We start from the raw sequence: 16,895 nt of genomic DNA, 5'->3' as shown, positions 1-16,895 counted from the left end.
TCCTCACCTTGATCTCGTTATGGTGCCTCCTCAAGTGATTTGTGATCACTGCCCTCGAATCTGGGATAATGGGAATTATGGCTAATGCTCCAATCTTTATTCCAAAGTCTGAGACTAAAAATTTAGTTGTAGCCAAAAAGTTACATTAAATATTGTTGCAGCTTTGTTTTGAATGTTGTTAAACATTCACCAGGTTTGTCCTTTTCAGTTTTAGGTCATTTCACAGTTCAACCATAAATTCCACTTATCATGACTCTGTCTCAGTTGCTCATTCCACAAAGTATTCATGATCGGTTGGTTTTTCGGTGGACATCAAGACTCTGATTTACACATGTTTCATGTACCAAAGGCTTAAAAAAAAAAAAGTCCACGAAATCATAATACATCATCCACCGACAGGGCCTCTGAACACATCCTGAATGCGTGGTTGAAAGTGGACAGGCCCAGTTATGGGGAGAAGATTTCCTGTTGGGCTGGGAAACTGAGTCACAGAAGGGCTGGGGCAGTGTCTTTCTCTGTGGCTTCTGACCCAGAGATTCCCTGATGCTCTGACACTTGACAGAGAACCCTGGAGGCCCTTTCCTGCCCTTCATAGGTCACAGTTTAACGGGTTCACCCAAGGAGAATTTAATTGTGGGAGAACGCTCCTGTGCGTGACTTTGCTATTTAAATAGAACCCCTGAGACATTTTAAACTTCCAACTTATAGGTTCTGTCTAGGAGAAAAGGTAACCCCCAGTGTTTATTACCTGTCAAATATTAACCAGTTTTGTATCTGTTTGCAAAAGTATCATCTATTGCATTTCATCTGCCTGACTGACTATATAAATCGCTGTTCCTCAAATGCTCCTTTGAACAGCTTTACCATCTTCCTGGTTCTTCATTATTTAATGAGTTGAAAAAGATCTCTGCTACATGGCTACACTCTACTTGTTTGAGAGATTTCAGCTTCTTGAAAATTATATTTTGACAAGGCAGTGAGATGCTTCTTGGAGGGACACGTAAAGGAAACACTCAACTGGAATTAAGGGTGAAAGAGAATTTGATAACATTTAAAAAGCCACTTGAAATAATATAAATGATTTCTCGATATACAGAGGGGGTAGGACTCCCAAGTATTCTCAGGTCACCACAGAAAAGGCAAATGGGTGCACCTAAGCCAGTGTGACCAAGACGAAATGAAGCCAACGTCACTAAGAACATAAAGGCCTAGTGTCACTAGTACATGGCAAGTCTGCCACTGTCATATGCTCTTCAGAAGGAGGTCAGGTTTTCTAAAGACGTCTCAAATGGAAAAGGGACCCAAAAGATTCGGGTGCCAATTGTGAGCTCAGAGCAAGACTGCGAAAAACCCCACTGGTTAATTATCCTTGGCTGACAGCTACAGAAAGTTTTTTAAATGAATCATGAGTGCTTCTTTTCTATAAAGCTCTAGGGAGCGGCCTTGATTTGAAAATGAAGCCATTTGTTCTCCATTATAATTCTTCTTAAGCCATACATAAGACAGGCAGGATAATGGCAACGTTTTAGGCAGCAAGGCATTATTCCATCCATCACAATCCAGTTCGATTTTCTGGAGTGATGTCATGGAAAAAAAACTATAGCTCAAATCTGCCATAGTTGCATTTGGGACATAATTTCCAGACACATGTTCCACGCAGACATATTTGATTTAATTAGACAGAAAGCTCTCAGATTTTTCTTCCTTTTGCAGGCTATTTGTGACAAGATGAAGGGGGTAGGAACACCTGCATGGGACCTCCTTTGGCAGAAAGAAGCACCTGAGGACTGTTTGAGTTAGGGTGGTTCCCACTGAGCCAGGTGATCTGTTTAAGGAGCCACGCCCCCTCAGGTGTGTCAGATGAAGCTCAAGGTCCACAGTTCACGTGAACGAGCGTGTATTGCCAGCAAGGAGCTTTAGGAAGCCGTTCGTCAGGTTCATTCCAACGGGAATTCTAGGCAATGATTCTCACTCTCCTGTCTCTCCCCTCTTCCTCGCCTTTCCATCCTAGGGCCCCAGAAATAAATAGCTTTTTCCATCTCAGAAATGGCTGCTTATCACCCTCCAAGCTGCTACTTTCTATGACCTCATGGTATAGAGGTAGTTTTTCTTTTTTTCTTCCTCTGGATTCACCTTCTTAGCGGTGAAATTTGTCAGGCTCATGGGAATTTATGAAACAGAAAACACAGCCAAATTCACAGACATACAGAAGAGAGCTCTGTACTCTTGGGACCACAGAACCTCAGACTAGAAGATGATCTGACCCGTTCCCCTGATTCTAGAAACATCATGAAAGGTTTCCTGACTTCCTGAGGCCACAAAACTCAGGGGTGGCAGAACCCAGCTAAGAACCTTCCACGCCCTTCCCTGTCTAGACATCTGTCTTCAGTTACTTACTCGTCTTGGATACTTTGGGTGTGGGGTTTCGGCTTCGGTTTTCCTTTTTACTTCCTATAACTAATTTCTTTTAGAACTACGTTGTGAAACAAGCAACAGCTGTGAAAAGTGACCGGGCAAATATCGCACCTTCTCTGCACTTGGGCTATTGACTTTGAATCTTTTGTCCACCAGATTGTAGAATCTTCATGAATTTCTGCAAACTGGCAGCTTAATCTTATATTCCCGGAGTGGTCAGGGTACATCTCGGCTTGGATCTTTTTCAGTAATATCGGAGCTGGAAACGAGATATTTGCAGGTCAGTGTCCTTACAACAGTTGCAAAGAGCTTCACGGTGGGGAAAAAGACGTTGCATCTTGTATCACATTTCATTCTGACAACAATCCCAAGAATAGGGATAATAATTATTACCCTCAATTCATGGATGAGGAAACCAAGTGTCTGCGGGGAGATGCGGCATGCCTAAACAGACAGAAAATGAACAAACCAATATAATAGAAAAATCTCATTTTTCGTTACTTAAAACTCCCTGAGATCTATAATGCATAAAGTGAAATAGAATGTGAGAGACTTTTTTTTTTTTTTAAAGAAGAGGGTAGGGGACTGTGGATACCTAGTCTATAAACCTGGGCCAAATAGAATGCTTTTAAATGATCACCAGATAGTCCAGGTCAAAATCAGAGCTGGGGATTAGGGAGCAGAATAAAATCCAGATTATCCAAGTAATTGTGGTGAAGCCCCCAGACACAAAAGGCGACTCAAGAGTAAGTTATGAATAACATTCATCCATCTTTCCCCTTGATCAGTTGTCTTTGATGAAGATATCCTAAAGGATTGCAGTGATGTCTGCTATCAATTTCGTGAGCAAAAGAGAAGTGTCTTCTTGAATGGAATGGGAGCAAGCAGGAAACCATTCCCCAGGGGGTTAGCCTGCGCTCTTTGAATATCGCCTTTCTCAATCAGGGATGAGCGCGCTGCAGGCCAGGGAAATGTGTCATTACTCAGGGCAGCCACTGGGTGGCAGCACGGACATTAGAACGGGACAAGGACGGCTGACCCAGCCAGGTGGGCAGAATGATCTGGCAGTTAAGGTTACTGCCAAATGTGGAAATGTGGTGCCAGTCTTCTACAGACCAAGTCCCCTAACTCTGCAGCTGTGGTAACCCAAAGCATGACGTAATCCACGGCCAAGCCAGAAGTCCTCAATGCTGACGCTTTGTTTGCCCCTTGCCCTCAAGTCCCCCTACTGTGAAGTCGCGAATGGGCTAAAGGTGCCTCTCATCCCTCCTGGATGCCGACAGACACTTGGGCAGGAGAATGCATATTTAAAAGCTTATTTTCTTCCCAGGAAGTGATAATGGGCTGCCCAGGGAACAAGTTCCTCAACTGGGAAGTAGCTGAAGATCCTAACAATATGATGGGAGAGAAAGAAAACATACCGAGTGCTTATTGTTGGCAACACCCGTTTCAGTGCAAATGGCCCTACGAGACTAGCTGTGCTAGGTACTGAGGCCCATGGTCTCAAACTCCTGGTCCAGAGTTTGGACCCAGACTGGCTCCTCATCTGGGACCTAATTCCTCAAGGGCCCTTCCAACACTATGCGGTGGCAGTCTTCATGATGATTTGTGGATACCCACATGTTCCTAAGGCTGCCAACCCTGTCCACCGCCCATTCTAAGTTCTGAACACAGAAAGTTGGGGGGCACAGAGGGGAGGGTATACAGTGGGCAGCAGAATGAAATGAGGGTCTTGGAAAGCTAGAAAGCTGGCTTGGACAAGAAGCCTCGGGGCTTCAGAAAGGTCCCCTACTTGTGTGGGAGAAAGGGAGGAATGGAGAGGAAGGAGCTACAAAGAAGCCCTGGGAGTGTGGCCAGGTTTTCCTTCTGTGTGTATTCTGGCCAAATGTTGAGGGGAAAGGCTAGAAGAGAAAGCTTTGAATGTCCCCAAGAAAGGGTACTCAGTTTTATTTCTTTGAGTCATCTGAGTCACCCCACACACACACATACTAATTTATTCCCCGAGGGGTCTCTGGTGCGAGAGCGCCCCCCCCCCCCCCCGCCCCGGCAGAACGCTGTGCTCACACCCAGACCCAGACACCAGACACCCAGTGCAAACTCCACCAGCCTGTGCTTACCTGCATGGTCCTTGTTCCTACGGTAACTTGAATAACCACCGATAAGGATTCCGAATAGACATTTCCCTTTGGGCTGAAACCACTTTAGAGATCTTTTAAAATACTGCTTCATCCTCTTTAAATATGTGGGTTCTTGGTTTTTTGTTTGTTTTTTTTTTTAGATTTTATTTATTTGAGAGAGAGAGAAGAGCCACAAACTGAGGGAGAGGAAGAGAGGGAGGGGCAGACTCCCCGCTGAGCAGGGAGACCAACTTGGGACTGGATCCCAGGACCCAGGATCATGACCTGAGCTGAGGGCAGACACTTAACAGACTGAGCCACCCAGGTGCCCCAACTTTAAATGTTTTAAAACATATATCCCAGAATCCTGGTTGGATGCCCCCAAACTTTCGGAGGGAGTTTTGTATTGAATCCTGTCTGCAGCAGGGGCTGAGGGCCATGTGCTGTGCACGGGAATAACGAGCATCAGTGTGGAAGTCTGAAAACTTGGGCAGGAGGAACAAAGCCCCCACTTCGGGTTAAGGGGGCCCCCAGCGTCGGGCTCCTGCATGCGCAGATGGCATCACCTGGCTGTGGTGTCTTCTCTTCTGACTCGTCCCGCCCATGGGAAGGGAAAGAAGAGCTCTGAAATAAAAGAGGCTAAAATCCGGTTCAGGGATGGAGTTTGGGGTTGAGGTGACGCCCCCAGCAAAGCAGAGGTGACTGCACTTACAGGGCCCTGAGCCTCAAGTGGTCTGAAACCTGGAACGGAGCCCCCAGGGCACTTAGACTCAGACAAAGAGGAGTGTGAGTTGGAAAGAAATTTTATGCTCCCATTTGGAAGAAAACCCAGGATTCAATTAAGCCGTTTTTAATGAAAATCACCAATTAAAGGGGAGACTCCCAAATTGTACCTAAATGTTTATTTCTGTAAATCCTGCTTCGTGTGTGGTCTATTTAATTATACTAATTAGCTACACTGATGAATGCTTCTGTTTATCTTTTAAAATATTTTTTAAAGGATAATTAAACAGAAAGTCATTTTAATCACGCTCCCTCGATTAAACCTACCTCCAGGCAGCCTCTTACAGTGGTTCTCTCTCGAGAGCACTTGGGGACCTGTTAGAAACCACTTTCTGCAGCCCGAAACTTGAATCAGAAACTCTGGAGCTAGAGCCTGGCAATCTGCACGCAGACACTGGACATCTGGTTCGCAAACCCCAACGTTAACAACGACAGAGAGCGACAGAGCCTCACCTTTCCCTTCCCTTTTGCAAGGCGGCTTTTTTGCGTCTTGTTTCTCCTCTGCACCTGATGCCGATGTTTCAAGTTCAGGAATCCTCTTGAGAAAGGTTGAACTCTTTCTGACATTCTCCTTCTCTTCCAATCGCAGCCTCAGGGTGGCCACCCTGGACAGAATTTTCTTCTTCACCCCCTCAGCTAAATGTCCACTCCCTGAGGTTTCTTGCTTCTTGACCTCCCCGGAGCCACTCGCTGCTGGAGGGGACTTTGGGAAGCTGAGGGTCAGGGCGGCTGTGTGCCCGAGCTTCTCCTCCCTTGGTTTTCCCCCATAGCCCAGATTGGAGCCCTGTTGACATGGGGACTTCAGTGTCTTAGGAGCTTTCGCTGATACACATTCACCTGCAATGGATGCCAAGGTCACGGCTGGGGAGCCCGATGCACCGGCGGGTTTGGTTTCCCCAGTGTGGGGCTCCTCCATTGTAGGTGCCTGGATTTTGTGGCTTTTTGAAAAGTTTGCGATGTTTCCTTCGGGACATGAAATAAAAGGTAACCGAGTGAGCCCACTGGGAGAGGGTGAATGTTTCCCACACTCACTCTCAACGGCTCCTCTCTCCTTTGAGTCAGAAAATGCGTATCGGTGGTTTCTGGGCTCCACTAAACCCTTCTCAGGGACGTCATGAATTTGACCCGAGGAGTTGTGAATATCAGCTCCAACAGATGCATGAGTCACCACTGCAGGGCCATCAGAAAGAGGTAAAGTGGGGAAAACAGATTCTGCTTTGTTGTTTTTACTTCGTTCAGCCTCCCCTGAGCTTCTCATGATGCCCTCTTGTATTTGGCTGATTCCACGTCCACGTGGAAGTGTTCCCTCACCTTCGTCAGGACTCGGGACTTGCAAGAAGGCAGGCTGGACTTCTGGTCTCTGGCCCATGGGCCCATCATTCCGTTTCCTCTCCTCTCTGATGACAGCCGGCGTGGATGCCGAAGGCCCTGCTGTCTCAGCCCAGGCGCACACCATCACACCTGCTTCATCCGTGGGATCCACAGAGGACTCTACAATTTTAGGGCTGGTCAGAAACCGTTTAAAGAAGGCAGTGTGATCCGCCTGGATTTGGTTTTTCTCTCGGTTTTGGCTCACACTGTTAATATTTTCCCTCTTTCCAGTTTTGCAAGTCTCTGATAGCAAATCTGTGACATATAATTCCTTTTCGTCTAAAGGATCCACAGATGACTCTAGGAGTCTGGGTTGGCTCAAATACTCGGAAGAAAGACTACTCCAATATGCACGGCTGGCTGGTTTTCCATTTTCATGGGTTTCTCTGTTATTAGCAAGGACTGAGCCAGACTCAGCCTGAGGGCTGTGAGCCTTGAGAACGTCCGATACAGCCCAGACCCTGTCAGGAATTATGGGACCAGCTTCCAACTCCTCGTACTCAGAACCTGTCGGTTGTGTTGGTGGCCAGACTTCTGGAATGGAAGCTTCCAGAGTTATAACCTTCAGCTTGCTGTCTGCTTTCCAGAGTCCTGGCCCGCTCCCTCCCGACTCTTCCAGGGGGATATTAGAGAGAGGTGGGATGTGGCTTGGAGCCTGACCCCTATCTTCCACAGGGGCTTCAGCCACCTTGCACACGCTAGTCCCCAGGCCTGAGCTCTGTCCTCTCTCCTCCCTGGAGTTTGCTGATAAGCGGTCCAAGGACACTGGGTCTATTCCCCCTTGGGCAACAGGTGTCGTGGGCCGACTTTCTCGGAAATCATCTTCAGGAGGAGAACTCTGTTGGGGTAAGCTCTCCTGCTGGATCCTCTGTGTTGTTTCACTTTCCTTGTCTTGGAAATTCTCTTCACGGCTCCTACTGTCTGCTCTGTCCACTGTCAGGCTCTTATTTCCAGAATGGTTATCAGTCTGAAGAGGGGAACTGCAGCAGAAACCCTCTACCTCTGGGAGCTGAGGTACATGGACGTGGACCCCTGGTCCACTGGGAGCCTCGCAAAAGGGCTCTTCTAAAGATGTGGTTGTGGAATCATTTAAAATATGACCCAACTGTGCCCTGGAAGGAAGCTGGCAAATATTTTCATCCGGTGCCTGAGGAGAACTCTCCTTGGGACCATGTGCATGACTGTCCTCAGCAACTGGAACGGGGAGGTATTTGGCTGGGTGGACTTCGGTGGCCATGGTAACCGTCGATGTGTCCCCACTCTCCCTGGTCACCTGAAGACACTCAAGATTAGCAGTTAAAGTCATCGGCTTCTCCTGAGGAAACATTACAACCGAACCATTTCTGGCTGGCGCGTCTGCAGTGTCCGGGGCACTGGTCCTGGGACACTGGTCACTGCCTTCTGGAAATTGCACTGACGACGTGTTCTCAGAACACAGACGCTGTCTTTCCTCAAAGCCTCCCGAGTTGCTGGCGCTTGGCCTCTCCCGGCCAGTCTGTGCTAAGGAGACCACTGTGGAGGTGACATTCTCCATCTCTGCTAAATTTTCCCCTGTGCCACCTTCCCTGGCTTTTTGTGAAATGTTCCAGGTAAAAGTACTGATGAAAAGAGGGGGCATGGCAGAGTTTCTTTCCTTGCTGCTCTCGCACGGAGACTGTGGAAGCTCAGAGCCTCGTGTTTGAGAAAGAATGCCTGGCATCTCGTTATCATGAGAACAGGAATCAGATACTTTGCTTTGACTCTCCGCCAGCTCTAAGTCCATGGAGCAAATTTCCTGAGGCAAATATTTATCAGCTGAGGCTCCAACAGGAGAATCCGTCGTTTCACAGGTTCCTTGGTCACGTGCTTCAAGACGCTCCAACACGCTCGCTGCTTCCCTGCCCCTTGGCCCATCGTATAAGGTTTCCAGGGTGGAGCTGGTATTTGTGGGGTCAGGGGAAGCAACAGAGAGAGCCTTGGGCTCCCAGGGGTCAGCACTGCCCTCCTGGGGGAGAAGCACTGACAGCTCCCAGGGGGATGTATTTTCATTATTGGTATCTGGGATGCTCAGCTCATATCCTAGGTCTACCCAGGAACCTCCAAGTGAGTGGTCTTTTCTGTACTGCTTTTCTCCATGCTGTGGGCATCGAGTACAGCTTCCTAGCTCCAGGTGTTGGGCCAGTGATGTGTCTTCCTCGTCGATCCCTCCTACATTGGGGAAGGAATTTGTTGTGGTCCCAGCAAATGCAGACTGCTCCCCAGCAGGATCTGAGAACGCTGGCAACTGGCTGAGAAAGTCTCTCTCCCTGACTGTTTCCTGAATTTGCACCTAGGAAGATGAAAGTGATATTAATAGACTTGTTCCTAGGAGAGCCCCCAATTGAGCATTCCTGCGAGCCCAAGAATGTTAATCCTCGATGACTGTCATAATGGACAAGAGGAGTAGCAGGAATGATTGAAATCTAAACACTGGTCCCCAAACCCTCTCTAGCTATTAGAGACTTCCTGGAGAAATGCACATTTAAGCAACTATGTTCCAGGGGACCCTTGGTCGAATTCCCCATTATAAGCAAAAAGCCTTCTGACCGTCATCATTTAATGCTTTCTTGTCTCTCTCTCAGGAAAAAAAGACAGAAATAAATTGAATATAAACTATTCTGATCAAGTGAGGTCACCAGAGCCTGTGTGCATCTCTCCAGAAAGATGTATTTCACGTGAAATATACGGTGCTTGTAAAGTAGTAATGAATGACCTTTGTCCCCAGGATACGGCAGCTTGCTGGTTAATAATGTTACTAAAGAACAGAGAAAGGCCTGTCCTTTGAATCTGCCTCTAATGAAGTAACAGGTTTATGTCTGGTCACCAGTGCTGCCAATTATCTCCCAGGAAGGTTATAAAATCCTAGAATGCCTCTTCCCCTTTAAAACAGATGCCCTGTGGCAAGCAGACCATGTCCACGAGAAGTCGAAGATTCAGGGGAAGAGAGAGAGAGAGAGAGAAAGGGGTGGAGGAAGGAAGGAATGGAAGGAGGAAGGAAGGAAGGAAGGAAGGAAGGAAGGAAGGAAGGAAGGAAGGAAGGAAGGAAAGGATGGAAGGAAGGAAGGAAGGAAGGAAGGAAGGAAGGAAGGAAGGAAGAAGGAAGGAAGGAAGGAAAGAAGGAAGAAGGAAGGAAGGAGGGAAGGAAAGGATGGAAGGAAGCTAGCTAGCTCACTTTGTGAGGAGTAAACCCTGACTGTTTTGTGACGTTGGCTATTGCTTAAGGAAGCAACAAGATCTTGGACTACATTCTTGTCTCTTAAAACTTTTAGCTCATCAATTATTTCAACACACATCAAAATCATGCCCAGCCAACAAAAAGGGAATTGTTGCTAAATTTTGGCAAGTACCTCTATCTTTGCTCCCAGGAGTCCCACTTTGGAACAGCCCTCTTCGAATGTGCAGAAACTGATAAATGGGCTTATAGAGGGGAGGAGACAGAGTCTCCCAATATATGACAAAGCCAACCTGGAATGATCCTGGGTACGGTGTGGCTCCAAGTCCTGAGGATCCTTCCCATAAATCACAGGGGAGATCTTGGGTCTTCTTGCCCTGCAGTCAACCCGTTTACATACTACCAGTGGGGAAAGAAGGGCATAGCCTCACCGCCCTCCACACTCCCCCAAGGCTGCCTGCCGCCACCACCAAGTCCCCTCTTATCTCCTCCTTAAACGCACCCTGATGTTCATTTAATTCTGATCTTATTGGCATACAAGCGCTAAATGAACAAGAAGAAATTTAGGATAATTTCCTGCGCTATACACTCCAGGAGGGCTGGGACCATCGTCAATTCAACAAATGTTTATTGACGGCCTCCAGGGTACCAGGGAGTGTCCCCGGTGACGCGGACACAGCACAGGCAACCTGCCCATCGGGAAGGAGCTCCCTTCCTGTGTTGTCTTCAAGCCTGTAAGAGCAATTAGCACCTAGCAGGTGCACCATAAGCGCTTGCTGAAGGAAAGAGTAAATGAATGAACCATGCACGTTCAGGCAGCTCAAGCCAATGTCACCCATTAAACCTCTAAATCTGAAGGGCTTTGGACTTCCATCTGCTCCCGACTTTGGGAAAACTCTATTTTAAAAAAAGACTTTTAACCAGAAGCTGGGGCACTACTGGCTTGCATCCCAGGGTTTCTTAAAAAGAAAAATGTATTTACTTTCTTTCTATAGCCCCCATCACATTAAAATGGAAAAGGGAAAACAAGGAAGATCACTTCTGGGAAATAAGAAACAAGGGTTTGTTTCTTTTTTTCTTAGTGTCAAGAAGTTTAAGATGTATATGGTCTCACCTCTATACCTGAACCTCTGTAACACATATAGAGAATGCTCTTTTCATTCGCTTTTTTGGTTCAGTTTTTTCGTAACGAGCTGTAGTACAAAATATACTGAAATATCAAGCATAGAAAGTGTGGGTAGTTTCCTGGTCGTGATTTGAGAAATGAGGGAAGACTGTCCAGTTAAAAACACCAGGACCCTCTCCTGAGCCTTCTTCCCTGGCCTGAATTTCCACTGCCTATGTCAGTCCTTTATTTTAAGGTCCTGTCATCATTGCATTATCATCAGTGCCAACAGACATTTATGAAGTAGCTGCCTCGTACAGAACTCTCTGCCAGGCACTGGACCATTTTTTCCCAAAGGGCTCCCGTTAAAAAGCCACTATGTTACTTACTGGGATGCTACCCACCCATTATTGCTGATCACCAAACGACAGAGTTATAGGCTGATACCTAGCAGACACTAGTCTCTGGAGAGGGTGCGTCACAGGACAAATGAGTTCTGATCAGGGGGACTTTGGTCATTGGGATATATCGGCATAGCCACGGTAGCATGCCTTGATTTCCAAAACAGTCACGTTCCTGTTAACATATACTCTCTCCTCCCCTCTCTTGCTCTGAAAATAAAATCCCACTTTAAAACAGCCTAGTGAAGCCTCACATGTGTAAAGAAGTATGGCAAATCCTTGACTGTGTAAATCCATCCACCAGACAAACGTTTACTGAGCATCTACTATGTACCAAGTTCTACTCTAAGCACTGGGGAAGCATCAGTGAGCAGAACAAAGACTGCTGGCCTTTTGGAAATTATGTCCAAGCAACAAACCACACAAACGGTCCGCTGCTGATGTGAAACTCCATCAATTTGATTTGAAACAATGGGCTTTTCTCAAAGTGGAGCCTTTAACAGCCTAGTGCATACTTGTCAAGGCTGAGACTCGGTTCCAAGGGCTGGCTCCTTGGGTCTCATTCAGACACTGACTTAGAGAGAGAGAGGGAAACCACAGACTCACACCTTTCAAATGAGTCAGACCTTTCTTTTAGGAGGAGATCGCTCAGTGAAGTCATTGTGAAAGAACCCCAGCAAATGATTCTCCTGCTGCTCGGCTAGTCTCATTATGGAGTGTGTGCTGAGACTCAGGAGGCTCTGTTGGTCAGAAGACTGTTCTCATTCAGGTGAAAGAAGGGGAGGGTCTGGGGCTCCAGGAGGAAGCCCAGTGCGGTGTGTGAAGTGTGGACTCCGAGGACGGGGCACCTGAGTTCAGCTCAGTACAGTATTGTATATAATATGACCCCAGGTAACCTCTCTGGCCTCTCTGACCCTCCGTCTCCTCCTCCAGGGCTAACCACACATTTGTCGGCACCATCCTGTCCAACCCCTGGCATGCTGACATTAGCTTCCCTTGCTCTCTGTGAAAAGAAAATAGTGGCTAGGACCAAAAGAAAACTGAGCCACGTTGATGAGCAGAGAGGTGAGCCCTGGGCTTTACACGGGCTTTCTCATTTGATTGGTCAAGTAAATCTGAAAGACTGATACTATCATCTCTTCGTCACGGATGAGGTGAATAGCCTGGGTCCAATCAGGAGACAGCAACCACACAGTACAAGTAAGGGAAGTTGAATGTCAACAATTGTTAGTTGCATAGAAGAGTAACTGGGAGACCCCACCGCGCTCTAAGGGGAGGGAGAGCACCAAGGCAGGTCAGCTTGCAAGGTGCTCAGACCTAGCTGGAGAAGGTGTAAACAGGCCGCCAGATGGCAGAGAAGTTCGCTGGGTTAGCCAGGCCAGAGTTGGTCTGGAACTGCTGGGTGAGCAACAGACCACCCTTCCACACGCAGGCGGGGAGAGGAGGTCAGCACCCAGCGCAGGGGCACGACGTGGGGGCAGAGGCTGGGGCCTTCACAGTGGGTGGGCGACATGTAGCGGGAGTAGGGACAGGGAATGACAGCCCTGTGTATTTGGGGCCACGGGAGGCCGGATGTTGGTATAGAGAGGGGGCCACACAGAGCTCTGGTTCCCGAGTAGAGAGGGCTGCAAGATCATCCCCAGGCCAAGGCTACAAGGTTGCAGGATGGGCCATGTTCTGAGCCCCTTGGCTGCTGCCGGCTCTGAGGGGTGAACACACACCCACACACACACCCCATGCTGAAAATGCCAAGGGTCGGCCTTCTCCTGCAGTGTCCTTCCAGCACCCTCTGCTGAGAAGGCTTCACACCGGGCTTACTTGAACAGAGAAATGGTTAATGAAATTCTGTGCTCAGTAAGCATCCTGGGAAGGGTGCATGAGGAGCCGAGGGGCAGTCAACTGAGAATTGACACATGAGGTCACTGATGTTCAGGGGCTAGAAATCTCCCCAAGGTCCCACCGTGAATGGCAGAACCAGGATTTAAAGCCAAGTCTGTCTGGCTATAAAGCCCTTTCCAACTCGAGTTTTCTAACAAGAGAAGATAAGGCAAACACCACCAAGAGGCTGGGAACTCCCCCTTAATTTGAAAGCTAGCACTTCTGGGCTCCTGAGACACTTTGGGTGGAAGACTGTAATGGTCCTTGTTATGCAACGTGACCCCTTGCTTATCTGTCAGCTTCCTCACAAGCTCTAAGAGCAGGGACTCTGTTACTCATTTCTGAATTTCCAGAACCTTAGCCCACAGTAGGGGCTCCGTTAACTTTGCTGCATGAATAAACATATGAATGAATACAAGGAAAGGAAACGGTGAACCAAATTTAGTAACACTTCCAAACCTGTTTTTGAAAGCGGTACTGGCCTTGAAAACCGACCCTCTGCTTGTACGGCATTTTCCAACCCCCTCTCTATCAACATGCCTCCCATTCTACAAACGCATTGTTTCCTTCGCTGGTCTTTTCAAACCTTTGGCCTCCTGAGGAGGATCCCTTAGGAAAGGTGTGTCGCCTCTTCGTCCACCCCGTGGTGTTCAGAGTTACACTCCTCTTCACGAACGAGTCCTCAGTGCCTATAAAGTGCATGGGACTAATTTAGTCACTAACAATAGAAGTTGGGAAGAGATAAGATCCCTCTTCTCAAATAGCTTATAATCCAGCTGAAGAGACAAGATGTACACAGAAAAGATAAATAACAATTCTTGACGAGTTGAGCCAACGGCCAAATGGATGGATTTTAGCTATGGGTGCTGCTCCAGGAGAGGAAATAAGGTCACCACCTAATTCTCTTCTACTCCACAGATACAATCCCTGCTGTGCCAAGACCAGACGTTGCACTCTTTTTTTTTTTTTTTTTCCCAGAGAGTGAGGAGGGGCAGAGGGAGAGGGAGAGAAAGAATCTCAGGCAGACTCTCCGCTGATCATGGAGCCTGACGTGGGGCTCGATCTCATGAGCCATGAGATCATAACCTGAGCCGAAATCAAGTCGGACACTTAACCACCTGAGCCACCCAGATGCCCCCAGATGTTGTACCTTTATGTTACTTGTATCAACTCTCAGATAGTTCTTGGACATTCTCTGCAGTCTCAGGAATCTCCTTTACTGAGCAAAGTGTGGCAGATGTGGTAGGCACTGTGGTTGACTAACTCAACAGCATCCCCAATCCCCTTCTCCCTTGCTACCTCCAGCCAAAAAATCTGGAAAACCACATAATTAGCTAGATGCAGAGCTAGATGGGGCCAAGGGGTTAGTTCTTGCTAATGAGACACAAGGGGCGTTCTGCTAAGGGACTTCTGAGGAGGCTTTGCTTCCCTTATAGAAGGCACAGATAGGGCAGGTACCTTGCCTACCCCCATCCTTCTTCCTGTCACGAAGATGTGATGCCTGGTGTCGAGCTATCATCTTCCCGTCAAGAGGCAACCATCACAAAAATGAAAGTCAACACGCTGTGGCTAGTGGAGCAGAACGAGAGAAAAGACTTGGGAGCTTGCAGGCATCCTTGGGCCACTGGAACAACACTGAGACCTTCTACCCAGACTTCTGGTGAAGTGAGCGGCAAAGATCCTTATGTAGTAGTAGTAGTTGGGTATTCTGTTCACTGCAGCTAAAAGCTCTCCTTACGGACACAAGAGGAAAATACACTGCTGGGGGATGAAGGAAAAGGAAAAGGAAAAGACACATGAGGTTGGCCCTGGAGACCTTCTGGAGGCATCTGGGTGGCTTTGGGTAGATAATAGTCTGACAGCTAATGTCACAAAGGGCAAGGGGTGTGGCTCCTGGAAAGGGGACTCCAGGGGCTGGTCTAAATGCCAAGGGATCAAAAAGGCCTGAGGCAAGGTGAACTTGAAGTTAAGGGAAGCGGGGGAGAACAGGGAAATGTGAGAAGATGGGTCATCAAAGGAGAGGCCAAGGTTCTAAGGGCCAAATACAACAACCCAGAGCCAGGAGGGTCGAGCCACTTAGATCCTTGCTTCAGCTGGGAACACTGCCAGAGGCTGATGTGTACTCTGGTGGGGATAATTTTCTGTCTCTAATTCCTGTTTCTTTTTAAATGTTCTTTGAATGCTCTTTCTTCCTTATCTAGACATAAATAGCACCATGTTCTTCGCCAGTTGTCTACGCATCATCCATGTCCCCCGCCTCGTGGTTCCAGGAACCTTCCCCGGGACCCTCCCCTCTCCCGCCCATCCTGGGCGGCTGCAGCCTCGCCCACGGCTCACCTTTCCTCGGTATCTGCCGAGCCCTCACTACGGGCATAGCGTCATTCAGTCGTTCGGTCATTCGATAGATCAAATCCATACCACCTGGGGCGGCAACACTGAAATAGCCCGGCGCCCAGCCAAAACAAGCTTACAGGCAAACTAGAATATTTCAGGAACCTGAGTTTATTTTTAGGAGTTGCCGGGTTGCCCAGAAAGGAGCTTCACTTAAAGTCTTTGAACGGTAAAATAACACAGAAGAACGTGGAGGACACTTGTCTAAAATCCTCACCCTGAAACCTGATCCTGAACACCCCTGTCATTTGACCTGCTTCTCTTCATGCCATTCCCTCCCAGGAGACCAGAAATCTGCAGCCCGCTGGCGTTCCAATCCCGTCCTGACTTCTTGGAAAGGTGGTAGAGTTTGTAAAATGCCACTTGGATCTTTTTATTGGGAGGGGACTGGGTTTCCGTAACAAATGTCCTTTCCTAGGGCCGAGGGGCTCTTGTACATTCGGTGGATCTTTGTCTGGAAACATGGTGTGAGCGAAGGACCATCAGCGTGTGAGCCAGGAGATCTACCTGTATCTTGTGCCTCTCAGATGATGGGAGGCAGGTGCTATTACTACTACCAATCACTAAGCCCTGTGTGGCCCTTAACACGGGGCAGATACTATGCTAAGTGCTTTACGTATGTTAACATAGTTAACGTCTGTAGAATGCCATAGAAAAGTACACCTTTGGGACTTGGGGTTGTGTAAGGTTAAGGACAAATATACCAGCTATCCCAACACACGAGAAGACCTCTATAGTATTCAACTGCCAAGTACAACAAGTCAGAAAAGCAGCCTTCGTCTTTCCCCAGGTGTATCTGGAAATTCTCGGGGAGATATGCAAACATAAGGAAAATGGAGTTGGGAAGGCCGATGATTTTTCTTCAATTCCTTTTCTGAATAGTCTCTCGGTTTTTTGCTGTCTTGGGGAGATGGGGATTGGATGAGGAGGTTAAAGGAAAGTGGAATCGGTGCGAAATGGAGGAGTGAGCCTTAGAAAACCTGGCTCTGGTCCTGGATCTGCTGCGCCATGGAAAGTGGCTTTGGAGAAATCACCGGGTCCCTCGGAGGCAGCTTTTTCCACAGTAAAGTGAGAGGCTGGACAGCATCTCTTGGCCCGGACGGCCCTGGTGTTCTATGTCCTGCTGCCTTGTAAACAACACAAACACTGAAATGACGCTTAAACCTCACCTTCTCCTTGGAACCGGATTTCCCCCGGACTCGTAAGGCTTCCAGATCTAATCCTCTCTGTGAACTATGAGAGCT

General features: G+C 47.9%; 1 protein-coding gene across 1 annotated transcript in view; it reads right to left on the bottom strand.

Annotated features, from left to right (window-relative positions):
* Positions 1-16,895, bottom strand: part of ALPK2 (alpha kinase 2) — a 101,788-nt gene that overhangs the window by 30,376 nt on the left and 54,517 nt on the right. The window contains exons 4-5 of the mRNA XM_032422594.1: positions 5,769-8,994; positions 2,527-2,674 (exon numbers count right to left, since the gene is read on the bottom strand). Of these exons, the coding sequence (XP_032278485.1) occupies positions 2,527-2,674; positions 5,769-8,994 (3,374 nt within the window). The remainder of the gene's footprint in view (positions 1-2,526; positions 2,675-5,768; positions 8,995-16,895) is intronic.

Source organism: Phoca vitulina, unplaced genomic scaffold, assembly GCF_004348235.1.
Source record: "Phoca vitulina isolate PV1807 unplaced genomic scaffold, GSC_HSeal_1.0 scaffold27, whole genome shotgun sequence".
Taxonomy (NCBI): Eukaryota; Metazoa; Chordata; class Mammalia; order Carnivora; family Phocidae; genus Phoca; species Phoca vitulina.
The sequence above is the reverse complement of the archived record's forward strand: the minus strand, read 5'-3'. Positions and strand labels throughout refer to the sequence as shown.